Below are 25,969 nucleotides of genomic sequence, written 5' to 3' on the forward strand. Positions count from 1 at the left end.
TTTTGCATTCACTGCATAGTTTGTCTTTTGCAGTTGCAGAAGTAATTAAAAAAGATCTTTTTTCAGTCATATTTTGTCTGCAAGCTCAGTCTGTCAGAGGAAGCATGAGAAAATGGCATGGTCAACCCGGCATGGGAAATCATATTGAATTGTGAGTTGGGTGTATCATAGCATCCCTTCTTCAGAGTCATGATTCCAGTGTGATGTGTTTATAAGAGATGTTACACATGCTCAAACCATTTCCATAGTTACTGTTTAACTGAAGGGTGCAGAAAATGGCTTCATGAGGCATCAGTAAGGATTAACAACTTCTTCTACTTATTTAAAAAAGCTGTTGAAAAGTTTGGAAAGGAAGTGAAAATGATGTGGTGAGACTCAGAGCAGCTCACCTGGGGTCTCCTTTGCTCATGTTAGTGAGAGCAGGATGCAGAACCGTCTGGTTTCCCTCCATCTCCACCACACATTTTGTCTTCAGATCTTTTTCTGTCATGGAACAGATATCAGTGATGAATTACATGTCTAATAATGGTGAAATGAAAAGGTACTTTTTTCAATGTACTGTTTCAAAGCCATGCATTTAACTTCTTTTTTTAGTCACAAGCGCAAGTGTCATCACAGAACAGCAGGTGGCATCCCTGTGTGTATGCCAGTTCCTCGTGATTCTAACAGAACCAGCTCAACATGGCCAGGCAGGAAATGGGTTTGTTCATGGTGATTCACTGAGGACTCGCCCATGCAAACATTAAAATCAGTTGCCTGCGCCCTGAGCGCGAGTTAGGGAAAGCTGGGTCACAGCTTCTGTTGGTAGAAGGTCTGAGCTGGAGATAAAGGAACTTCCTTCCAGAGCAGGAATTTGCTCAGGTGTGTCGGGATATTTTCCAGTGCAATAAGTTAAAGGGAGAGTGTTTAGTGTAAAACTTTTTTGGACACACAGTGGGGAAATTATTACACATGAATTTGACGTTTGTGTTGTTTAAGAAAGGGGCCAGCGTTCAGTGACACAAACTCTGCCAAGCTTTTAAAACACAGCTAGCTGTTCCTTCTGAACATTTCATGTCTGCAAATGCATGGATTTCATTTTATACTGCCAGGATGTGGTTTCAATGTACCCCTTTCACATGTTTTAATCTGGCCAACACATTTTTTTATGAAAAAATGTGATTTTGTTTTGTCATACAAACTTAGATATTTAAATGTGTGAAACTTTTCTCATCTTGGTGTTCTTAAATGAAGTCTCAGTGTGGTGAATTAACTTAAATTAGTGTTGAAAGAAGCCTTTATCAACTAAAATTGCAATCCAGTGACTGACTGATCAAACATCCTGTCATGGTGTGACAGCAGATTTGGACTCACCTCTTCTGTTCATAGGTCGCAGGCGAACAGCGACTTTTACATTGGAGCCGTTCATGTTGTTGTCATCCATGTTGACACCTGACCTGAGAGAAATTGTCACAAGTAACACCAGTCAAACTTGAGAACAAAAAACATGCTCCAATTCTATTTCTATAAATAAAATCGGAACTCATCCACTTATTATTTGCCCCACGCAGTTCTACTGCGTTACTAAACTTTTACACAGTAAGCTACTTTATGGCTCGTGCTCATATTGACAGTATACTTCCATTCGACTTTGTGGAACCAGGAAACGATATCCATATAGCTAAGACTCGGTTCAGTATTTGGTGTTTTATATCATATTATATCATATAATTATTGCACAGACCCGGTTTAACCGTGCGCAGTTGCTTCCCTGTCCGACGCTCACAGGCACCTTCAGGACGGCTACATATAGCAGTTAGCTAACCAGAGCTGTATAACATACACACACACACACACACACACACACACACACACACACACACACACACACACACACACACACACACACACACACACACACACACACACACACACACACACACACACACAGGTCAAACGTTTCCAGAAACACTGCTCATAAACAAAACTGAGCCAAGACACATTACATTGCAATACAGAAACATGGTTTGTGCCCAGAAAACACTCACAGCGTACGGTTCATGCTCCCTGCTCCTCCACCTGTTGCATTTCCTGAAACTTCCCGCAGAGATCAGTGAAGCCGTGTCAACCGGCAGCTAAAGGGATTTACCATGAGATTTAGTCAGATTCCAAGTTGCTCAGTAGCGCTCCACACACACACACACACACACACACACACACGTACGTTCAGCTGTCTGATGTGGAATAAAGCGCCACTGTGTGGATTCACCTTCATTACAAGTCTGTGTTTTTCCTCTGAGGCTGTTCGTTAAAAAATGTGGCAATCACAGGTAAAACAAACCATCCTTGATTATTGTATTATGTATGTATACATAGATCAAACAAATAAGAAACGTTTCGATATTTGATGTCTTTTTTTATTATTATTATTATTATTATTTTTTTTTTTTTTTTTTTTGCTATACTCCGGTTCATAGACTGTATGGTCCGGTTCAATGCGGGGAACAGCGCGTTTACGATACTTTACGACAGTTAAAGTTGCTGTACGACTTGAATTCGTGTTTGGGTACAACGTGCAGTCGTGTTGAAGTCGAGCCTGGCTCCTTAAACGGCGGATGTAACTCCACAAACCGTCCCAGACTGCTTGGACAATAAACTTAACCCTTAGGAGAAGACATGGGGAAGCCAAAGAAAAAGAGTAAGAGTTTAACACGTTTATAACACATCTGAAACTGTCATTGAACTGTTCAGACTGGATGTAGCACGTAGCTACAGCTAACTACTTGTTTACATCTGCGTGTTGTCATAGAGCGGTATATATATCCAGATGTTGAACTTTTCTGCCATTCAGAGTTAAATTATGAATTCATATCAAGAACACAATCAGCAAACATCAATTCAGTCTGTTATTGGGGATTTTTAAACTGTTCCATTGCGGAAAATAAATAGGAAGCACATACACAGCCAGCACTTAACCGTGTGTTTTCAGCCTGTCCCACGCCACACCACAGTAATTAAAAAACAAAAAACAAAACAAAACAGGAATTCACTCTGTTAGTAATTTATTGTTTTCAGGTGATCTCAGCCGGGCTGAGCTCATGATGATGACCATAGCTGATGTAATAAAGCAGCTTGTTGAAGCCCATGAAGAGGGCAAAGATATCAACCTGAACAAGTAAGTCTTCTCACGCACTGACATATAACGCTCGACTGAAGATCTTTGATGTCCCTTAAGGGAAATTCGGTTTGCAACAGAAGTTAAAACACACATTCTCTTTGACTTGGCTCAATGTTATACTAATGATATGCATGGTGAGTTCATCAGGAAACTGTTTAGGAGTGTAGACTCCCAGAAACATCCTTGAAATTCCTTCTTTTGACTGATGAAGATGTGGTTTTATGACACTTTGCTGTGAAAAGGAAATGGAGATAAAATTTCTGTGTGTTCCACATGGATTGGATCTTTGTGTGGCCCCCACACTTTCTGTATTTTCACATCGAGTTTGAGAAGTTCTGAACTATGCAGGGATGAATCATTCAAAGCATTCAGAGTTTCAGGATATTAGCATAGCTTTCAAATTTCCAGCTTAAATGTTCCTGTTCTTCAAATCATAAATAGCCAAAACTTATTTGGTCATGACTTGATATCTAATGCTTCGACCTGCTTCTCACTCATTTTGTGAACACCAGGCTGTTTCTTACCCACCCATGTTCTCTTTTTGTTCCTTCAAAGAGTGAAAACGAAGACTTCAGCTAAATATGGACTTGAAGCCCAGCCACGACTGGTAGACATAATTGCCGCTGTTCCACCACAGTATCGCCGAGCTTTAGTTCCCAAGCTAAAGGCTAAACCCATCCGCACTGCTAGCGGGGTATGTACTGACCTGGTGTTGGCACAGGAACGCTGAGCTCTTTGTTTACCCAAAAAACAATCCAAACTTAAGACGTGCCTTTTAGGCTCATTATTAGAAGTCATGTTCTAATTTTTGTTTCCTTGAATTTTTTATTTCTTTTATTTTTTTCTGAAATGGCCAGTGATGATATTTCATTTCCTTTGTATCATTAAGGGTTAGGAGAACTCTGTATTCATTGAATCGGTTTTTGTCACAGATTGCAGTTGTTGCTGTGATGTGCAAACCTCATCGATGTCCACACATCAGCTTTACAGGCAACATCTGTGTGTAAGTGCTGTTTTAAGTTTCCTGAATTCTACTATAGACGGCTTTTCTTTATGATCAGTGTGAATATTAAAATTATTCATGAAATAATTATTTCTTTCCTCTCAAACACAGAAATGCTGCTTCTAACTACGGTTGCTTATAAATTTGTTTGATTTTTTGCTGATGGTAGCTACTGTCCTGGTGGACCAGACTCAGACTTTGAATACTCCACACAGTCCTACACCGGATATGAGGTGAGTTTTTCTTATTTGATCTCGGTTTCCTTTCAAAACCAATGATCAAACCGTACAGACAAACAAAAAATGAATGAGCACTGACTTGTTGCTATTCAAGCTGGTAGAAAACCTCAAGTCTAAAATCAGGTAAAACATGATTAAGTCCTAATGATAAAAGATTTATCAATATATCCCTCAATAAGTAATCAGCTGTTGTTTGATTTGAGGTAAATTATAGTTTGAAAAGTTGTCAGGACACCAGAGAAAAAGTGCTCTTGTATTGGAGTTGGTTACAGTTGCCATCCTTCACATTTAATAATAATAATAATAATAAACTTTATTTATATAGCACTTTTCAAAACAAAGTTACAAAGTGCTTTACATCATGAAAGCAGCCAGTAAAAGGAAATAGAAGAGAAGAAGTGAAAGAGAGGTAAAAGAGAAAAGTGAGGAAAAATATTAAAATATATAAAAAAGATTAAGAACCGCCACCAGTAAAAGAAAGGAAAACATCTGTAAAAATAAAAACATTAAGGATTAAAACAATTAAAACAACAAAGGATGAAAAAAATCTAAAAGGATTTAAAATACGGCCCATGATACTGTCAGTTAAAAATAAAATAAAAATAAGGTAAAAGCAGAATTTTGACGATTAAAACACGCTCATCTTAAATCTCCTATAAAAGCAAATCTATAAAAATGTGTCTTTAGAGGAGATTTAAAAGAGGATAAAGTGGATAAACCTGTCAAAGGATAACGCAGGTGTCCTAAGGCGAGCTCAGGGAGGACAGAAACCTCCCGTGGAGCTGAAGGGCAAAAGCTCGCTTAATCTTGATTTTCACTATGAATACACACCCTGAAAGCGGGGCCTCACGATTTGGCTGATATCCATTTACAGAAACACCGTTTCATCAAAGTTACTTAAATGTTCAGAATCTCTCCACCGAATATGACATTCTGTATAAGCTTGATATTTTGATCAATTTGATTTAATTTTTTTTACACGCGTTAACAGTAGTCTCAGCCCAAACAAGCTTTTTAAGACAGCATTGTTATGACAAAGATCCTCAAAAAAGAAAAAGAGATGCTGTTTGGAGGATCTGTTTTAATTAGACATGCATCAGTCGATCGGCTGGCTGATCGATTGGTGCTGAGTTCCTTAATTTTTGGCGATTGGTGACCAGGGATCAGTGACCCGCTCATCCTTACATATGAAATTGATCATTTATTCCTCCGGGAAGGCCTGACAGCCAGCCATTGTTGTTTTTTGCTCTGAGACCTAAAACCCTGGGCACTTTGTTGGTTGTTTAAGTTAAAACATAAAGATTTTGTTGTTTCACAGGTATTGTTCAATGATTTTCAATGAAATAAGATTGGAACATTGAAGGTATAAGCTGTCAGATATAAAGAATGAAAATCAGCCCAAATCTGTTTTGGCAGGTCAGGTATGTTGAAGATTAGTTGCCGCCTTCTGACCTGGAGTCTCACTCGCACTTTCGTAAAGATGTGACTTTTGACCAGGCGTGTGTTTGTTTTGGAACAAATTCTCTTTGTTCAAGTCAACTTTTTTACTAGATACAACGCCGAGAGGTAAAGTACTTATCAGTACACAGCGCTGCAGTTTGAAACGCGACAACAAGCAAACATTGTAAGTTTGTATAGTACGTCAGTAGCCGGCTGTATGTAGTGCTATCGTCATCCTGGTGCTCCGATGTATCTTTAGGCTAATGTGAAAACAAGCTAACACTGTCAGTTTGTATGTAGTTTAGTAGCTGTCTATGTTTATCTCAGCTGGCAGCCCGGTGCTCTGAGACATGTCTGTAATGTGTAACGTTAGTTAGACCTTTTAGCCTTTAGCTGGTGCTCTATCTCTCTCCTGTTTCTCTTTCTTCTGCTCTTCTGTCCTTTTTCTGTCTGACAGTTAGGCTCCAGTGTCCACCATCACTACAACATTAATCACAGAAATCATTTTCAGCAGAGAAAAACAAAGATCTCTCTTCTCTCTACTAGACCTCATCAGCTGGCGTGGTGTTGTCATAGAGACCTTTAAGTGCCGTAAATCAATCCAGTCCTGCTCGACCCGATCGGGAGGCTATGAAGAAGCTACAAAGTAGCATTTGGAACTAACCTATTTTAATGCTGATAATCTCATGTTAAAGTGGATTACGATCGGGCAGATGTCTAGAAGAGAGACTTTTTCAAGATCACTTAGAAACTCCTCCCAGCCCCTTGAAATTACTTTAATATTAAAAAAATAATCCCCCTGAAATACTTTCAGCCTCTAGAAGTAAAGTGGCTCAGTCATTAGCATCATAACACAACAACCATCCAAACGCATTAGTGCATCAAGCACCTCAGGATTTTGGAGAAAGCTGTTCTTGACCCGAAAACTGTCAGTCCAAAAGGACATGTCACTTGTGTAACTTAACATGATTCACATAACCTGTGGCTTTTTTTAGTGACGGTAATTTAACAATTAACAAGGTTAAATGTTCACAACTCATCAACCAAAACTTTTGGCCTCGTTCATTTTGCTGCAAGGTACGGATCTGTAAGATAATCTTTCTTTATTTATTTCTGATCCACTGTTCTTCCACCTTTCTCTTACAGCCAACATCCATGAGAGCAATCCGAGCCCGTTATGACCCCTACCTTCAGACCAGACATCGGGTGGAGCAGGTCAGTGCGTCCGTTCAGTGAGCTTCATACACCTGCTCAGTAGAGCTGTCATGTTCAAGTCTTTTTTTTAACGTATATACTTCTAAAATTATCCTAGGGATTGTCTTCCATGTGGGAATTGTCTTGGTTGCATAAATGTATAGATTATGTATGATATGTGATTATGATATACGAGTGTCTGTCATTGTTGTTACCTCCCAACTATGACCTGACCTATTATTCTATTCATTTCCTGATTAGCCAAAAAAACAAGGAGGTAAAACAAAGTTAAGTTCAGTGAAATGTGTCTTTTTCTGTGCAACCGGTGCTCAAAGACTCGTTTCAGTCAGTTTGGTGGAAAATCAGGAAAAATCCTTGTATCCTGGAGGAAGATTGTCAGTGTGTGTGTGTGTTACATATCACTCAAATATCCATATAAGCATTTTCTTCTGATATTATTTATAAATGTAGAAATAAAAAAAACCCTGATAAACTGTAATAACTCATACTGACCTTATTTCACACAAACTCATAACTGAATAAACCTGCAAGAAAGGACCACAGTGTTTCCCACAGGATGTTAGGAGACTGTGGTGGGAGAGTCTCTGACCCACTGCGGTTTTAATGTGTGTGTACGTTTTTAAGCATGACGTATCACTGCTTCTGGCACTAGTTTGTAACTGTATGTGTGTAAGTGGTGTGTATGAACAATGACCTACATAAACCAAAGTGTAATTTTTGAAACCAGGCTGAAAAACTGTATACATGAGCTCTTTTAACATGGGCCCTTTGGATTGATAAGTCTGCTCCATAGTGTCCTGTTGTTTCAGAGAGGGGAGAAGTTATGTATGTTAGCGCTGATGAAAGCATGGATGTTTCCCTGCTTTGTCAGCTTGACCTGCACATCTATGAGCGTGACCAGTGCGCGCGCACTCTTGTTCTCGCTTGTTTACGGGCGGCAGGAAAGTACAGCTGTGTAATGGTCTGACAGAGTGACGCATCGTGTTTTTTTCTCCATATGAGATTGTGGCGGGGCTAAATGAGACCGGACCATATGATCAGGGGCCCTTGCCCCCTCCTTTACACGCCCCTGGTCTTTTATCTATTTATTTATTTTAATTTAACAAGTCTCAGTAAACAAAGACCAACACTACAGACGTGTTCATTATAAATCTAAATGAAAATAAGACCAACAACACATATGAAGGGTCATACATATCATGTTAAGAATAAATGAAGATAAATGTCAATTTTTAGGTGCTGAAAGAAAAAGCTTCTCCAAGATGCTCATTATCATCTGCTGTTTGGATACTTTTAACCTTGTTTTCTTTGTGATGTGCAGCTGAAGCAGCTGGGTCACAGCGTGGACAAGGTGGAGTTCATCGTGATGGGCGGGACCTTTATGGCTCTGCCTGAAGAGTACAGAGATTACTTCATCAGGAACCTACACGACGCACTGTCAGGACACACTTCCAACAACGTGGCCGAGGCCGTCAGGTAACCTGCTGCCTGCACCGCCCTGTGGTGTCTCTAACAGTGTTAAATCAAAAAACTAGAAGATAGAAGCAGGTTGGAAGATGCAGCGCTGGTTTAAAAGCGTGAAATGTCACAACAGTGATGAACTGTGAAGGATGGCATCTGTAACCAGTAAACATAAATGTTAGAGGAAAAAGTTTGAAGACGATGAGGAGAATGTGAAAATAGATGAGTCATGATAAAAGTGGAATATCTTCATGAAAGGTTTCTTACTGACTTTGAATTATTTCAACTTTAAACTTCCTCAGATGAGTCTGTTGGTGTTGTAGTGACTTGTCTGTGAGCAGATTTATAGGTTTCTGTCAGTCTTAGCTCAGCTTCCCTCATCTCAGTGTGTCATCCTCTGGGTCCACTTACTGACCTCCACAGCCTCCTGATACATCCATGTGACGGACACAATGTCTGAAACAGGGAAAAGTGGTCAGAGGAAAGAAGGTGATAAAGAAACACCTGGACCACACAGATCAGGAAAACCTAAAATCCACCATCTCAGACCAGAGAGGAAATTACATGACAGAGTGGGAGGAGGCCGAGGTCTGGCAGGACTTCACTGGCTCTTCTCAGGAGACATGTCAGGGTGAAACAGAAATCACACTGGTCTTGTTACAAAAACTGCTCTAGTTGGGTTGGGTCTGTGAGGTGTGGGTCTGAGATCCCTGTTCTTATATTCAAAGTCTGATATTTAACAAAGGTGATTTAAATCAAAGTCCTTTTTCTTTAGTTTTCATGACTTAAAAACTCTTGTTGTTTCTATGTGTACTCTATAAACTTGTAACCCCTTCTTTACCTTTCCCATGGTATAATAAAATCACTGGTACCTTACTTCACTGGTTACGGGGGATGCTCAGTACCTAACTTGTTTTCAGGCCGATACCAGTTTGAGCACTCACAGATGCCGAGTACTGATGCCACGAGTACTTTTGATACATAAAATTTCAATACAGATCATTTTGATCAAAGCCAGCACAGTCACTCTGACATTGAGTCCAAAATGAAACTCAAACAGCTCTCTCTGAGTTTACAAACCCCCAACAATGTAGCCCCCAACTGTTGGCGAGGAGGGCTTACTCCATGCTGAGCACCTACAGCTGCTGGTATCAGCAGCCTTCATGAGTACCGATACCTTGATACAAGGCTGGCATCAGCCCCACACCTGATGCCAGTACATGCCTATCCCTATTGGTTACATAACTGTAACTCAGGCTAATATACAAAAATATGTAAGGGCTAAAAACACGAGTTATATCCCTGAACAATACACAAGTATCATTGAAATGATTGATGACAGACCAACATAGATTTGTAAGAAGGCAAGCATTGATATTAATATTTCATCCAGAACATGGAACGGCTCCAGCTCCTAAACGTAATGATTTACTGCTTTGTTACTCTTTATTGCCATAGTTTTGTTTTTTCCATTGTTACTTAAAAAAAAATCACAACATTATGCAGGTATCACTTTTGTCTCTGGGTCGTCATAAAGGCACTTTTTTTATTTTTTAGAGTATTTTAAACACAAAAAATCATAACGTTGAAACTGGTTGTCATGACTTATTCAAATCATCTTGCAACAACTTAAAGACAATATTTGATACCACCCAAGCGCTGATAATCTCCAGTTATATTATTGTTGTTAACAAAGATCTCCACCAGATGGCGCTGTTGCACCACTTTTAAGCATTTCCCTGCTTTTTGTTGGACTCAGTTTTCGTATTGTTCTTGATAACAGGCAGTAATTAAAGCTGTCACACTTCACTCTATAATCTTTATCTGTACTGGAGAGAAAAGACAGAAAACTGAAGGTCAGCACTACTATTTGTCTGTCTGTTATCCTTTCAGGTTATGGTTTACTAGTATCAGTTTTGTTACATGACAGATTAATCCATGAAATATTCTGACTATTTTTAGTCAGAATTTTTATTTTCTATTTTTTATGTCTTGTGAAATAAAGCAGAGAAATTAACAAAACCCTTCAAACACCCACACACACACACACACACACACACACACACACACACACACACACACACACACACACACACACACACACACACACACACACACACACAGTGCATTATAATTGTTTTGTTTTGTTCATACATCAAGCTTCTGCAGTCAGTCTCACTCCCGTCCTCAGCTTTCCTCAGCTTTCCTTCTCTGCTGTTGTGACTTAAAGACTTCCTTTGACAAAAACTGCTGACCTTAATGCAATGCATCATGGAATCTTCTATGTACTTTAAGACTTTTTTCACCATTTTGTTTTGTATTCCCTGGAGCTCTCCCCTTCTCCATTTAGTAATCTACAGCTGAGCACCTTGAGACGAGAAGGAAGCAGATTTTTAAAGGATCATAAATGTTCCTGTATCTGAACGCCCAAACTGGATGGAGAAGGGACAGGGCGAAACACCCTACCAGCTGACTCCATCTCTACTCCACTCTCTGAGTTGGTCTGCCTAGTGGAAGGATGGATTCAGAGAAACACATGTGTTTAGAAGACCCCAGCAGGATCTGGACTCAAATTAGACCCAGGGGAAGAGGAAGTTTGTTTGTTTGTTTGTCTGTTTGTTTGTAGAGACTGTTCAATTCACATAAGTGTAATAAGACTAGAAAGGGCCTGTGTTGGTGTGTTGGTGTGTGTGTGTGTTTGTCTGTGTGTGTCTCTGTGTGCCCCCTCCTCCTGATCTGGTCCTGTTGGTGATGGCTGCAGATAATCATCTGAGATAATAGACTTTTTATTGATTCATTTCAAACACTCTGATCATGGTGTCTTTGGAGCAGAAACTCAGTAATTGGTGAAAATCAGCCAGCAGACTGTAAAGAATGGACACTTACTGCCAGCAGATGAAGAATCATATTATCTGCCACAAGGGGGGCAAATGGTCATTGAGGCAGCAGCACTGGTTAGCTGTGTCTGGGAGCTAGTGCATGTTGGTTTAGCCGCTTAATCAGAGACGCAAATCAGGGCAGAGTACGCCGCGGAGTCAGATCCATGTCTTGTTGATGAATATAGAGGGCGCCATGGAGTCAGACCCATGCCATGTGGAGGAATGTAGAGGGCGCCATGGGGTCAGACCCATGCCATGTGGAGGAATATAGAGGGCGCCATGTAGTCAGATCCATGCCATGTTGAGGAATATAGAGGGCGCCGTGGAGTCAGACCCATGCCATGGGTGCTTCTCAAAGCTCTAAAGTTCCATCCACGCCTCCTCCACTTGCCTCCTCCACTTGCGTCTTAGTCCCGCCCACCAGAGATGCATGCCAGAGACACAAGGAAACGAAGAGAGGAGAGAGGAGACGAGGAGGTTCATTTTATGAGCATTGAGATGTCCTCTCCTCCGGAGCGTCACATGACGTCAGTCTTGGAGTGATGGCGGCGTCACAGCTTGATAAACCGGTCTGAACGCACGGGAGAAACTAAATTAAGGAAAATAATGTAAACAACAGGGCGCTCGACCACGGAAAATTCATATTCACTTTTAGATCAGTTTAACATGAATATGTTCATGAATGAAAAAGAAAAATGTCACGTTTTCCCAGGCCCAGAGTGATAGTTTTTAATTCTTATGTTGGGGCCACTTTGTGTTCATAAATAATGTATTTATTCTGCTATAAGCACTGCTTAGCGCACTGGTGGGACAGGAGGAGAGAGAAGTGGAGCTGTCCGCAGCGGTGCCTTTCATCCATTACGCGCACGCAGAGGGACAGAGGTGAAACTGTTGCTGTATCAGCCAATAATGGCATGATCTCACACCCATCACTGATAAAACAACAGTTTGCTACTGTATGACAATTGCGTGGTTATGTGTTATTTTTAAAGGCATTATTGAACTGGCTGGAGTGAGCCAGTGGAGCGCGCAGTCAGCTGACCCGGAGCCTTTCAGTTTCACTTTAAGCCTTGTTGTCTGTTGTCCGGTCTCTGGGGCTCTTTCTAATTGTCTGTTTTCATCCTCGGTGAGAATGAATGTTGTAATCATCCAGGTAAATATCAAACATGTTTGAAAATTATCGGGGCGGCTCCGACGAGTCTGTGAGACGATCGTGGGGCTAAAGAGTCATCTGTCAACAGCTCACACTAGAAGATAATCTTCGCCGAACGTCGGGGCTGATTTTAGTCTCCGACCAGATTTCTTCCCTGATTGTGGGGAGGACCGAATCTGGGTTAAATCGGGCGAGAATGCTGAAGTGCGAGCCCGGCTTTACACTTAAACAGCGTATCTTGCTCCATGGTGCTCACGTTTCACACATGTGGACAGCTGACGCTTTGTGGCCGGCTCTGATACGTCACAAGGGGGCGTGTCTGTCAGTGAAAAGACTTCCGCGAAGCCTGCACTTGTGTTTCCTCGATTATGCCTCCTCCAGCTCAGTCTCCTCTCTCCTCTCTCCTCTCTCCTCCGAGCACATTTGGCGCTTTGGAATGTCCTCCAATATGGCTGCTCACAAAGTACTTCCGGTGTCGCGGAGGAGAGAGGAGATAGGAGACTGCATTTTGGCACATTGGGAAGCACCCCATGTTGAGGAATATAGAGGGCGCCATGGAGTCAGACCCATGCCATGTTGAGGAATACAGAGCATCCAGAGTTGTCTTAGAGCTTCACTAGTTGTTATGGTACAGCTTCTTTCTTAAATGGAACAATTTCATTATTTTTCCTCAAAATTTTAACACAACCCTTTATTAGAAATAAAGAAAACCAAGATGTCTCATGTAGATATGTACTCACAGCCTCATGGTAGAGAGGCCAGATTGGACGAAGATTGAACTCTTTGAAAGAAACCAGGCCCCTCTCATCACCTGGACAACACCACCCTTACAGTAAAGCATGGTGGATGCAGCATCATGCTGTGGGGATGTTTTTCAGCTGCAGAAACTGAGGATGCAGTCACACGGGCAAACCGTGCCATGCTTAAGCACGCTTCAGCCTTAAAGCACGTTTTGAATGGCCAGTGTGACCACAACCATGCAGTGCTTGAGCACGATTCACTTACTTCATGCACGGGCACAAGCACGTGGACAGCGCGTGTGATCCATGACGTATGATCACCGCCAGTGCATCTCTCGACGATCATTTTAAATAAAGTGTGGTGTTAGTGGACTGTGTCGGGCCAAAAAAAGACTGACCATCAGTCCAAAAGTCTTTAAAGTTGTAGCAGTGCTCTTTGTGTCTCATTGTGCTGACTCCAGTCAGTATTGAGGGAAAGATGAATGCAGCAATGTACAGAGACATCCTGGATGAAAACCTGCTCCAGAGCACTTTGGACCTCAGACAGGAGCCCCGGTTCATCTTTCAGCAGGACAACGACCCTAAAACCACAGCCAAGATATCATAGGAGTGTCAGAGAGGTTTGTTTACCTGCTTTACTGGTTTCAACCTTCTTCCGGGGTCTTCGTCAGAAGCGTCACGTGATGGTGAAGTGATGTGTCATTGGCTGCTTTTATGGATTTACCAGTCAGCAGGGAAGCTTGCGCCCCCTACTGACTGGCGCCTCCTCCAGGACCATGTCCCAGGTGCGGGATAGGGTGTACACTCCGTTGTCCCCGTTCATAGATGTTGATGCGCACTTCCTTATCTGGTAAATCCATAAAAGCAGCCCATGACACGTCACTTCACCACCACGTGACGCTTCTGACGAAGACCCCGGAAGAAGGTTTAAACTAGTAAAGCAGGTAAACAAACCTCTCTGTCATTCAAAAAGAACCCTTGCAAAGAGTATAATACTAAGAAGACAGTATGAACCTTTTCAAGATATCAAAGGAGTGGCTTCAGGACGACTCTGTGAAGGTCTTTGAGGGGCCCAGCCAGAGCCCAGACCTGAATCAAATGTCTCTGGAGAAGACTGAGAATGGTGGTGTAGAACAATGCTTCCCTTTCAACTTGATAGAGCTAAAAGGAGCTGCACAGAAGAACGAGCCAAACTGCCCAAAAAGAGGAGAGCCAAGCTTGAGACGTCATAATCAAAAGACTTGAGGCTTTACCTGCTGCCTAAGGAGCACCACTAAAGTGTTGAGCAAAGACTGATGTACTTGTGTTTCTAAGGTTTTATTTTCAATAAATTTGTGAAAAATGCAAAGTAAATGTTTTCATACTGTCATTGTGGAGTTATGTGTTTAGAATTTTGAGGAAAAAAATGAATTTATTCCATTATGTTAAATGAGGCTTTCCACTGTATGTGTGTTAAAATCATATTTAAAGAATGATAAAGGATGGCACTAGGACTCATTTTCAGCCAAGTACAGTTTGAATATTGAACAAATATTATCAAAAATCTGTGGATCAATAATTTGAAGGGGACCAGCGGGTCTTAGGGCAGAATATTTATTAAAAGTTCATCATGAATTGAGATAAACCGAACAAGAAGACAGTGTGGAATGCTGCCTGAATCTGGTTTGCAGACGTCTTCCCGTGTCATGGAAAAATAAATATTCATTAAAGTATAAGTCAGAAGCAAACATACACTCATTGATGTGCTTAACTAGATTTGATGCAAACACTCATTAAAATCTCATTAAACATCTTTCACTTCACAAACATCTTTTCACCACAATCTGTTTCCTTTATGACTTCGGTTGTGTCCTAATGTAAGGTTGGTGTTAACAGCCTGGATAATGAGCCATGCAGACTCCCAGCGAGTGAACTGATGTTGTTAAATGAGCCCAGCACATACAGGACTTAAGTATAGTCGCTTAGTAATTCAGAAATCCTGTTCCAACGCAGGCTGATGGGAGAGGGTATGAGAGAGTGGATGAACTGACCGTGTCCCTGTCCCTGCAGGTACTCTGAGCGCAGTAACACCAAGTGTGTGGGTATAACCATTGAAACACGGCCTGACTACTGCCTGAAGCGACACCTCAGTGACATGCTGGGCTACGGCTGCACCCGGCTGGAGATCGGAGTCCAGAGTGTGTTTGAAGATGTGGCCCGAGACACCAACAGGTCAGTGGGTACCAGGGTGGGTGAGCCTGTACGTTTAAATCAGCGGCTCTGTGAGAACTGTCTGTTTGGTGCTGACTGCAGCCACAGCTGTGGCTGGAATCTGTAGTGTTCTAGGATGGAGAATCCATTTCCCATGAGTACCATCACCCACTGTCATGAAGACACAACTCCTGCATTTGTTCTGGAGACTCTACTGTCTTTGTTGGATATAAAATATATAAGATATATATAGAATTAGACTATTTGACCTGCACCAATAAATCCTCACAGAGCCTGTGACTGTCAGCAAAGTGTGAAACCAGCGAGGCTGATGTTTTCTGTGTTTGTTTCAGAGGCCACACGGTGCGGGCTGTGTGCGAGTCCTTCCACCTCTCAAAGGACGCCGGCTTCAAAGTCGTTGCTCACATGATGCCAGATCTGCCAAACGTGGGCATGGAGCGTGATGTGGAGCAGTTTATCGTAAGCACAGAGAAATGTATTTAAGGTTCAATGTTTGAATTACATTTTTTTTTTAAGTTATCCTCTCACCTTTTCATTTGTAGCTTCAGTAGTAGAGGAGGTGAAACAATGTGTTTAATCTGTTTCAGGTTATTTTTTAATGTGACTCAGGTGGTGAGTGTTAGGCTGATCAGAGTAGGTAAAGACTAAAAATAACATCATGAAGTTATGCTGGCAGTGGATCATTGGGTATATTGTTTGAGCAGTCAGGTTTCCTTCTGCTGTGCGACAGCGAGCGTCATCGTGTCATTTCTCACACGGATAACGTCTCAGGAGAGACCGACACGTAGCATTTTAAAATAGACAGAGAGCAGCTTTGACAGTTTGCTCACAGACCTGGCTGTGATGTGACTCAGTAGAAAATGTGGCCGGCTGTGTCTCAGCAGCACACTCACATTACGTTTCTGATTGGAAACAACAGTCAGTAGCAGACTGATGTTCCTCCCAACACGCCTGAGCGGAGGATGTAAATGAGGACTCGGTTTGAGGCTCTGCTGATTTCAGTTTTCCCCTTTGTTTGTACACTGATGAGGATCATGTCATCAAAAACACAGTGAAGGAAAAGGTGCTGCTGATTGGTGATGTGGAGACCCTGAGACACACCTGTGGCTCCTATCGAGGCCCCCTCATTATCTCCACACGTCCAACAGTAACGGCTTCTCTTTGCCTGGTTTTCAAATGCTTTGTGTATGGAGCTGATTTGGGTTCCTGGCAGGTGAGATCCACAGAGTTTTCAGAGTGAAAAGTTTAAGTGTCATACTCATTTGTCTTAAAGCTACCTGTGAATCAAGAAGGACAACTCGTCCTGCAGTGTGTAAATATTTTCTGGTCAGATTTCCTGGGAAGTCGATGATTGGCAGAATGTTTGCTTGTGATTATTACAACAGTCTGCACCTTGTGGTCTTTTATAGTCCAGTTTTGCTGTTGCTGTGTGAATTGTAGCCTCAGTTTCCTGTTCTTAGCTGACAGGAGGGTCACCCGGTGTGGTCTTCTGCTGCTGTAGCCCATCTGCCTCAAGGTTGGACGTGTTGTGTGTTCAGAGATGCTCTTCTGCAGACCTCGGTTGTAACCAGTGGTTATTTGAGTTCCTGTTGCCTTTCTATCAGCTCCAACCAGTCTGTCCATTCTCCTCCGACCTCTGGCATCAATGAGGCAAAGTCTTACCAGATACAGGATGCATGTTGATCTAAAACCAACACCTATCAGCACTACTGGTGCCTCAACAAGCGCCAAGGTTACCCATCCTGGTCTTAGCAGGCAAACAGGATATGATGAATTCCCCTGTCAGACCAAAGAACAGCTATCAGCTTTTACTCACACCATTTCAGCTCCTCTGTCTGTCCTCTGTCTGTCCTCCTCTGTCTGTCCTACTCTGTCTGTCCTTCTCTGTCTGTCCTCTCTTGTCTGTCCTCTGTCTGTCCTCTGTCTGTCCTTCTCTGTCTGTCCTTCTCTGTCTGTCCTCCTCTGTCTGTCCTCTGTCTGTCCTCTGTCTGTCCTTCTCTGTCTGTCCTTCTCTTTCTGTCCTCCTTTCTCTGTCCTCCTCTGTCTGTCCTCCTCTGTCTGTCCTCTGTCTGTCCTCTGTCTGTCCTTCTCTGTCCATCCTCCTCTGTCTGTCCTCTGTCTGTCCTCTGTCTGTCCTTCTCTGTCTGTCCTTCTCCTTCTGTCCTCCTCTTTCTGTCCTCCTCTGTCTGTCCTCTGTCTGTCTTCTGTCTGTCCTTCTCTGTCCGTCCTCCTCTGACTGTCCTCCTCTGTCTGTCCTCTGTCTGTCCTCTGTCTGTCCTCTGTCTGTCCTCTGTCTGTCCTTCTCTGTCTGTCTTTCTCTGTCTGTCCTCCTCTGTCTGTCCTCTGTCTGTCCTATTCTGTCTGTCCTCCTCTGTCTGTTCTCTGTCTGTTCTCCTCTGTCTGTCCTCTGTCTGGCTGTCTGTCCTCCTCTGTCTGTCCTCTTTGTCTGTTCTCTCCTGTCTGTTCTCTCCTGTCTGGCCTCTCCTGTCTGTCCTCCTCTGTCTGTCCTATCCTGTCTGTCCTCTGTCTGTCCTCTCCCGTCTGTCCTCTATCTGTCCTCTGTCTGTTCTCTGTCCGTCCTCTGTCTGTCCTCTCCTGTCTGTCCTCTGTTAGTCCTCTCCTGTCTGTCCTCTGTCTGTCCTCTGTCTGTCCTCTCCTGTCTGTCCTCTGTCTGTCCTCTCCTGTCTGTCCTCTGTCTGTCCTCTGTCCGTCCTCCCATGTCTGTCCTCTGTCCGTCCTCTGTCTATCCTCTCCTGTCTGTCCTCTGTCTGTCCTCTGTCTGTCCTCTGTCCGTCCTCTCCTGTCTGTCCTCTATTACTCCTCTCCTGTCTGTCCTCTGTCTGTCCTCTGTCTGTCCTCTGTCGTCCTCTCCTGTCTGTCCTCTGTCTGTCCTCTCCTGTCTGTCCTCTGTCTGTCCTCTGTCCGTCCTCCCATGTCTGTCCTCTGTCTGTCCTCTCCTGTTTGTCCTTCTGTCTGTCCTCTGTCTGTCCTCTGTCTGTCCTCTGTCTGTCCTCTGTCCTCTCCTGTCTGTCCTCTGTCAGTCCTCTGTCTGTCCTCTCCTGTCTGTCCTCTGTCCTCTCCTGTCTGTCCTCTGTCTGTCCTCTGTCTGTCCTCTCCTGTCTGTCCTCTGTCCTCTCCTGTCTGTCCTCTGTCCTCTCCTGTCTGTCCTCTGTCGTCCTCTCCTGTCTGTCCTCTGTCTGTCCTCTCCTGTCTGTCCTCTGTCCTCTCCTGTCTGTCCTCTGTCTGTCCTCTGTCTGTCCTCTCCTGTCTGTCCTCTGTCCTCTCCTGTCTGTCCTCTGTCTGTCCTCTCCTGTCGGTCCTCTGTCTGTCCTCTCCTGTCTGTCCTCTCCTGTCTGTCCTCTATTAGTCCTTTCCTGTCTGTCCTCTGTCTGTCCTCTGTCTGTCCTCTCCTGTCTGTCCTCTGTCTGTCCTATGTCTGTCCTCCAATGTCTGTCCTCTGTCTGTCCTCTGTCTGTCCTCTCCTGTCTGTCCTCTGTCCTCTCCTGTCTGTCCTCTGTCTGTCCTCTGTCTGTCCTCTCCTGTCTGTCCTCTGTCTGTCCTCTGTCCGTCCTCCCATGTCTGTCCTCTGTCTGTCCTCTCCTGTCTGTCCTCTGTCTGTCCTCTGTCTGTTCTCCTCTGTCTGTCCTCTGTCTGTCCTCTGTCTGTCCTCCTCTGTCTGTCCTCTTTGTCTGTTCTCTCCTGTCTGTTCTCTCCTGTCTGGCCTCTCCTGTCTGTCCTCCTCTGTCTGTCCTATCCTGTCTGTCCTCTGTCTGTCCTCTCCCGTCTGTCCTCTATCTGTCCTCTGTCTGTTCTCTGTCCGTCCTCTGTCTGTCCTCTCCTGTCTGTCCTCTGTTAGTCCTCTCCTGTCTGTCCTCTGTCTGTCCTCTGTCTGTCCTCTCCTGTCTGTCCTCTGTCTGTCCTCTGTCCGTCCTCCAATGTCTGTCCTCTATTAGTCTTCTCCTGTCCTCTCCTGTCTGTCCTCTGTCTGTCCTCTGTCCGTCCTCCAATGTCTGTCCTCTATTAGTCTTCTCCTGTCCTCTCCTGTCTGTCCTCTATTACTCCTCTCCTGTCTGTCCTCTGTCTGTCCTCTCCTGTCGGTCCTCTGTCTGTCCTCTCCTGTCTGTCCTCTCCTGTCTGTCCTCTATTAATCCTTTCCTGTCTGTCCTCTGTCTGTCCTCTGTCTGTCCTCTCCTGTCTGTTCTCTCCTGTCTGTCCTCTGTCTGTCCTATGTCTGTCCTCCAATGTCTGTCCTCTGTCTGTCCTCTGTCTGTCCTCTCCTGTGTGTCCTCTGTCCTCTCCTGTCTGTCCTCTGTCTGTCCTCCCCTATCTGTCCTCTGTCCTCTCCTGTCTGTCCTCTGTCTGTCCTCTCCTGTCGGTCCTCTGTCTGTCCTCTCCTGTCTGTCCTCTCCTGTCGGTCCTCTGTCTGTCCTCTCCTGTCTGTCCTCTCCTGTCTGTCCTCTATTAATCCTTTCCTGTCTGTCCTCTGTCTGTCCTCTGTCTGTCCTCTCCTGTCTGTCCTCTGTCTGTCCTATGTCTGTCCTCCAATGTCTGTCCTCTGTCTGTCCTCTGTCTGTCCTCTCCTGTCTGTCCTCTGTCCTCTCCTGTCTGTCCTCTGTCTGTCCTCTGTCTGTCCTCCCCTATCTGTCCTCTGTCCTCTCCTGTCTGTCCTCTCCTGTCTGTCCTCTGTCTGTCCTCTGTCTGTCCTCTCCTGTCTGTCCCCTGTCCTCTCCTGTCTGTCCTCTGTCTGTCCTCTGTCTGTCCTCTCCTGTCTGTCCTCTGTCCTCTCCTGTCTGTCCTCTCCTGTCTGTCCTCTGTCCTCTCCTGTCTGTCCTCTGTCTGTCCTCTATTAGTCCTTTCCTGTCTGTCCTCTGTCTGTCCTCTGTCTGTCCTCTCCTGTCTGTCCTCTGTCTGTCCTCTCCTGTCTGTCCTCTGTCTGTCCTCTCCTGTCTGTCCTCTCCTGTCTGTCCTCTGTCTGTCCTATGTCTGTCCTCCAATGTCTGTCCTCTGTCTGTCCTCTCCTGTCTGTCCTCTGTCTGTCCTCTCCTGTCTGTCCTCTGTCTGTCCTCTGTCTGTCCTCTGTCTGTCTGTCCTCTTGGCGATCAGTCTGAGTATCTCCTGCTTATCTCCCTGTTTGTCAGGCTTTCTCATGTGTCCTACCTCTCCTTCATGTCCTTTGTCTCTCACAGTTTTTTTTTTCTGCTCCAGTCCCAGTTGTCTTCTCTTCTGGCTGTCCATTTCTGCGTCCGTCTCTCCTGTCACTTGATCTGTCTTCTTTCTTTGATCTCCCCCTCTTCCTTCCTAACCTCCCTTTTTATCTCACTTACACTCCAGGATTACACAGCTCCCCTTCCTTTATTATATCCAGTCTTTGGTGCATGTTCTGCAAGTCTATGGGAATAATATATAGGTTCTTTGAAATCACTTCACTGCTGGATTTGAAGCAGGAATTTTACTTGATCCAAAAAACGCTGTTGAAAGGAAAGACAAAAGTCACAGACAGACAACAGAGGAAACTATTTAGATACAGGAGGGCAGAAGGTTTTTGTCTGCCTCTGATTGTGAAAGTTGTCCATCCTAGAAAGAAGAGAAGTCTGTCATTTTTAATCAGAGGTACACTTCAACTATGAGAGACAAAATGAGAAAAACAATCTATGAAATCACATGGTAGGCGGGATTTTTGAAGAATTTATTTGTAAATTATGGTGGAAAATAAGTATTTGGTCACCCACAAACAAGCAAGATTTCTGTCTCTCTCTGACCTAAAACTTCTTTAAGAAGCTCTTCTGTCCTCCACGCATTACCTGTACTAATGGCACCTGTCTGAAGTGGTTATTCGTGTAAAAGACACCTGTCCACAGCCTCAAATAGTCAGAGTCCAAACTCAACCATGGCCAAGATTTAAGAGCTGTCCAAGGACTCCAGGAAGAAAACTGTAGACCTGCACCAGTCTGGGAGGAGTGAATCTACAAAAGGAAGTGGGTTGGTGTGAATAAATCAACTGTGGGAGCAGCTGGAATAAAATGAAAGACATACAAGACCATTGATAACCTCCTTCCATCTGGGGCCCCACACAAGATCTCATCCCATGGGGTCAAAACGATCATGAGAGGGGTGAGCAAAAATCCTAGAACTACATGGAGGGACCTGATGAATGATCTGCAGAGAGCTGGGACCGAAGTAACCAAGGCTACTATCAGTAACACACTACGCCCAGAGGGACTCACATCCTGCAGCGCCAGGCGTGTCTCCCTGCTTCAGCCAGTACATGTCCAGGCCCGTCTGAAGTTTGCCAGAGAGCACATGGATGATCCAGAAGAGGATTGGGAGAGTATCATGTGGTCAGATGAAACCAATGTCTGTCCTCTGTCTGGGGAACAGAAGCATGGGGGTGGAAACCTCAGGCTTTGGGGCTGTTTTTCTGCAAAGAGGACAGGACGCCTGATCCCTGTGAAGGGAAGAATGAACAGGCCATGTATGGTGAGATTTTCTGCCAAAACTTCCTCCCATCAGTGAGAGCATTGGAGATGGAACGTGGCTGGGTCTTCCAGCCTGACAATGATCCCAAACACACTGCTCGGCCAACGAAGGAGTGGCTCCATAAAAAGCATTTCAAGGTCCTGAAGAGGCCTAGCCAGTCTCCAGACCTCAACCCCATAGAAAGATTGTGGAGGGAGTTGACAGTCCCTGTTGCCCAGCGACAGCCCCAAAACATCACTGCTCCAGAGGAGATCTGCTGGAGGAATAGGCCAAAATACCAGCTTCAGTGTGAGCAAACCTGGGAATGACTGACAGGAAACGTCTGACCTCTGTCACTGCCAGCAAAGGTTATGTTACTAAGTACTGAGTTGAACTTTTGTTATTGACCAAATACTTATTTTCCACCATAAGTAAGAAATAAATTCTCTAAAAATCCTCCCATGGATTTTTTCCTCATTTGGTCTCCCATGGTTGAAGTGTTCCTCTGATGAAAATTACAGACCTCTCTCGTCTGTCTAAGTCGGAGAACTTGTAAAATCAGTGGCTGACTAAAGACTTTTTTGCCCCACTGTATGAGGAAAGTATGAGAAATGGTAAACCCAAAATGTCCTCTCTCTTCTCTGTTTCTCCCTTGAGAAAAATCATGCTGTTATATCTAAATGAATTATTTTAGGTGTGCTGTGACCCCCCACGAGGGATTAAGCAGAAAAATACATCAAACGGACAGTGTGAAGGAAAATTGCAGCTCATAGATTTTGTTTGCTTCAATATTCAATTTGATGACAAAAGGGAAGAGATGATGCAAACAGCAGCTGAGCTTTTTCACCAAAGGGATGTTTACAACCTCCATGGAAATGAGTAATAAGGATCCCATCAGGCGTTTCTGGCTGACGGCTTTTAGAAGCTTGGATCTCTTGATTTTCCTGGCTGTTGGCTTTGATTTCATTAATCGTGTTCAGCTGTCGTCATCTGTTGCTGTGGTCTTTAATGTCCTGGTCAGCTGGGATGACAAACCAGTGCAGTGGCGGCGGCAGCAGCAGCGGTGGCGGCGGGAGCTGAGGGGAGCAGCTGGAGACTCCTGCATCCATCTTGCACCTATCATGACTGCCCTGATAATGAAATTCGATTACAACTTCCTCCCACAACAAGATCCTCTCTGACTTATCTCTTGTGTGCAGATGCTCCCTGGCCTTTGGGAGACATCCTTAGCTGTGCTCCTCTCCACCGATCAACCGGAGCTTTGGTATGTGATCCCAAACGGGAGCAGGAGCAGAGTCCCTTTAGGAACTGTTTAATCTTAATGAATTAAAGTTTTTTACTGGGCTTGGTTCAGCTCAGAGCAGCATTGAGCATGTCTGTGTGTGATTATGATCTGTGACCAGACGGAAAGAGACGATGAGGTACTGATAGTGTGGCCTATTTTAGAAACTGTGCTCCTCTTCTAGATCGTCACGGTGCTAATCAGGATGATCAGAGGAAGTTTGGGAAATTCAGTGAAAGTGACTGAAATCAGTTCCCACATTAGTATGGATGTACACTTCACCCAACCTAACAGCATCCCAGTCCTTCAGCTGTATGTCGCAGCAGTGTTTACAGACTCATGTGATGTCTGCCTGTACCCTTTGGAGCTTAGCTGTCTGATCCTGGTGAAGCTGCTGTTTGCTTTTTAATCAGTACACTTTTCTTTGGGAAATTATTTCTTTTTTGTAACAGTGTTAGGGATGTGCATTTTAAGCAAAAGAGCAGTTCAAGATTCTCTCATAACTTTTGTAAATTATATGAAGATCACCCTCCCCCCGGGCTGCCGCCCACATACATGTCGTGCCAACATGAGAGGGAGCGGGCTGCTCTGCACATCCATCATCAAACTTCTTTGGATGACGAAGCCGACCACTGACTGTTGGTCTGCGGGCAGCGCCGCACTTTCCACTGCATGCCTCGCTGTCACATGGCCGTCCACAGCTGTTAACAACTTGTGCTATGCTAGCCTAACTTTGCAGAGTGAGCACTGCACCTCATTATCCGTTATTTTTTCAAAGGCATTCCTGCTTTTCCTAATCCATTTTGAGCATCTCCTCGTTCTTGTTCTGGCTGTAAATCCTGTTGAGTTCTGGTCTGGCTTCGCTCAGTGTGTCAGTTTGTTGCTGTAGTCAAGTTAAACAGCATCTGATTTGGACACGGTTTGTTTTATTTTGAAAGTCACAGGGTGTTTTAGGTAGTTTCCGTCGAAGATGGGGACTCAAGTTTGCAACAAGTCGCACACACAGAGACTTTAGACTTGGACTCATGCTCAGAAGACTTCAGACTGCACTCTGACTGGTGTTTTGGGACTCGTGAACAGTCATGTTTTCTTTTTTGGTGTATTAAGATTGAGGACTGTGTTGACATTTCCACCAAAGAGTCCAAGATGCTCGCTTTTGCTCTAAACTGTGTAACATTTGTGTCCCTTCTTCCTCAAAGTGTGACGACAACTCTCTGCTTCTCATTCGTCTCCCCAGCCGCGGCTTGTTGCACACTCTTCTCAAATGTTACTGGCGTGGTGCTTTCTCCCACCGATGTAATATTTGATTTTCAACTCTTTAAATATTTGAACGAGTGAGTTTGTCTCCTCCTCGCCCCAAAAGTGTAGGGTCTTCTGCTCACTCGCCATGTTGAACATGCACAGAAGTGAAAACTAATCTCTACAATCGCACACTTTGGAGAAAAAAACATGTTCAAACATCATCCAATATTTGTGTTGATACAGGTATATGCCAGGGGTCATATTCTGGGTTTTAATAATCAGTAAATGAGCTTAATCAGGTTATGACCGTTGGAATAAGGTGTTAACATGCCTCCTACACAATCAGAATATTATCTTTATTCCAGTTAATACGGGAATATGGTGCACACGTAAACATAGTCACTGACTGACTGAGGACACAGAAGATGCTACAGACTGAGGTTGAACATCTTCCCATGGACTGGATCAAGGAGGAACGGCATTAACAGTTCAGAGCAGAGGAGCACAGTGCATTGCAGAGTCAATTCTAACAGACCATCCCGCTGGAGTAGCATATATACCACCAACATGACGCTGAAGTTGGACACCAGTGTGTTTGTCATGGTGAGGTGGGTCACCTGTGTGTGCTCTTAGTATTGATGTAAGTTTGCCCTGAGAGGGACACAGAGTCTGAAATGAGCCACACATTTGTTGACTGAGCAGCAGAGCTGAGTGTGTGGGCTGTGCCCATCCCAAATCTCCTGTCAGACCCCTGATCGCTGTGTGATCATCGGAGGACATACAGATGCAGAGAGAGCGTGATGAAATCCTGCAGCTAGTGACGGCTCATGCGGCTCTACAGCCGGGGCCTGAAGCCTGTCCTGATGACAGAGCTGGCCCTCACAGAGCAGGCTTCCTCAGAGAAACACCCCGTCAGCTGACTCGTGTCCAACGCTGGTGGAAGAATGGGACGCCATCCCACAGCAGTGTGTGAGAGGCTGGAGAGCAGCATGAGGAGGAGGGGGAGGAGGACTCCTTATCTTGTCTTGATGTTGGGTTTCTGCTAATAAAATTTTATTAACATTTAGGGGTCTAGACCTGTAAATGTTTTTGTAAAGTGTCTTGAAATAACATTTATTATGATTTGGCGCTATATAAATAAAGATTGATTGATTAATTGATTGAAGCTTAGTGCTCCCCCTAACCTTATAATAATGATAATGATAATAATAACGTCTCCAGTTAGTGCAAAATGCAGCCGCTCGGCTGGAGCACGTAAGAGGGAGCACATTACTCCCATCCTGGCCTCCCTCCACTGGCTGCCTGTGCATTTTAGAGTCCACTTTAAGATTCTTTGATTTGTTTTTAAATCTTTAAATGGTCTGGCCCCCGTGTACCTCTCTGAGCTCCTCCATCCCCACGCTCCTTCTCGCTGCCTCAGGTCAGCTGATCTGCTGCTCCTGGAGGTACCGAGGTCAAAGCGTGACTTCAGAGGTGACAGAGCTTTTCCAC

At 44.2% G+C, this 25,969-nt stretch overlaps 2 protein-coding genes across 9 annotated transcripts in view; one reads left to right on the top strand and one right to left on the bottom strand.

Moving 5' to 3' along the window:
- The window catches only part of LOC141801485 (kinesin-like protein KIF13B), a 65,245-nt gene extending 62,972 nt beyond the window's left edge, over positions 1-2,273 (bottom strand). For 4 of the 8 annotated variants that reach the window (XM_074684530.1, XM_074684528.1, XM_074684527.1 and 1 more), the window contains exons 1-3: positions 2,028-2,190; positions 1,354-1,436; positions 390-483 (exon numbers count right to left, since the gene is read on the bottom strand). In XM_074684530.1, coding sequence (XP_074540631.1) covers positions 390-483; positions 1,354-1,436; positions 2,028-2,041 — 191 coding nt within the window. In that variant the 5' untranslated portion in view covers positions 2,042-2,190. Of the gene's footprint in view, positions 1-389; positions 484-1,353; positions 1,437-1,723; positions 1,810-2,027; positions 2,191-2,248 lie in introns of those variants that run through there. The other 4 variants (XM_074684523.1, XM_074684525.1, XM_074684524.1 and 1 more) reach the window with 4 other exon arrangements.
- Positions 2,274-2,468: 195 nt separating this feature from the next.
- The window catches only part of elp3 (elongator acetyltransferase complex subunit 3), a 33,082-nt gene continuing 9,581 nt past the window's right edge, over positions 2,469-25,969 (top strand). The window contains exons 1-9 of the mRNA XM_074684531.1: positions 2,469-2,677; positions 3,055-3,154; positions 3,713-3,851; positions 4,090-4,160; positions 4,330-4,393; positions 6,986-7,054; positions 8,376-8,530; positions 15,337-15,498; positions 15,831-15,957. Coding sequence (XP_074540632.1) covers positions 2,656-2,677; positions 3,055-3,154; positions 3,713-3,851; positions 4,090-4,160; positions 4,330-4,393; positions 6,986-7,054; positions 8,376-8,530; positions 15,337-15,498; positions 15,831-15,957 — 909 coding nt within the window. The 5' untranslated portion in view covers positions 2,469-2,655. The remainder of the gene's footprint in view (positions 2,678-3,054; positions 3,155-3,712; positions 3,852-4,089; positions 4,161-4,329; positions 4,394-6,985; positions 7,055-8,375; positions 8,531-15,336; positions 15,499-15,830; positions 15,958-25,969) is intronic.

The sequence above is a fragment of the Halichoeres trimaculatus genome, unplaced genomic scaffold (genome assembly GCF_033239565.1).
Source record: "Halichoeres trimaculatus isolate MK-OKI-2021-1 unplaced genomic scaffold, fHalTri1.1 fHalTri1_scaffold_13, whole genome shotgun sequence".
NCBI lineage: Eukaryota > Metazoa > Chordata > Actinopteri > Labriformes > Labridae > Halichoeres > Halichoeres trimaculatus.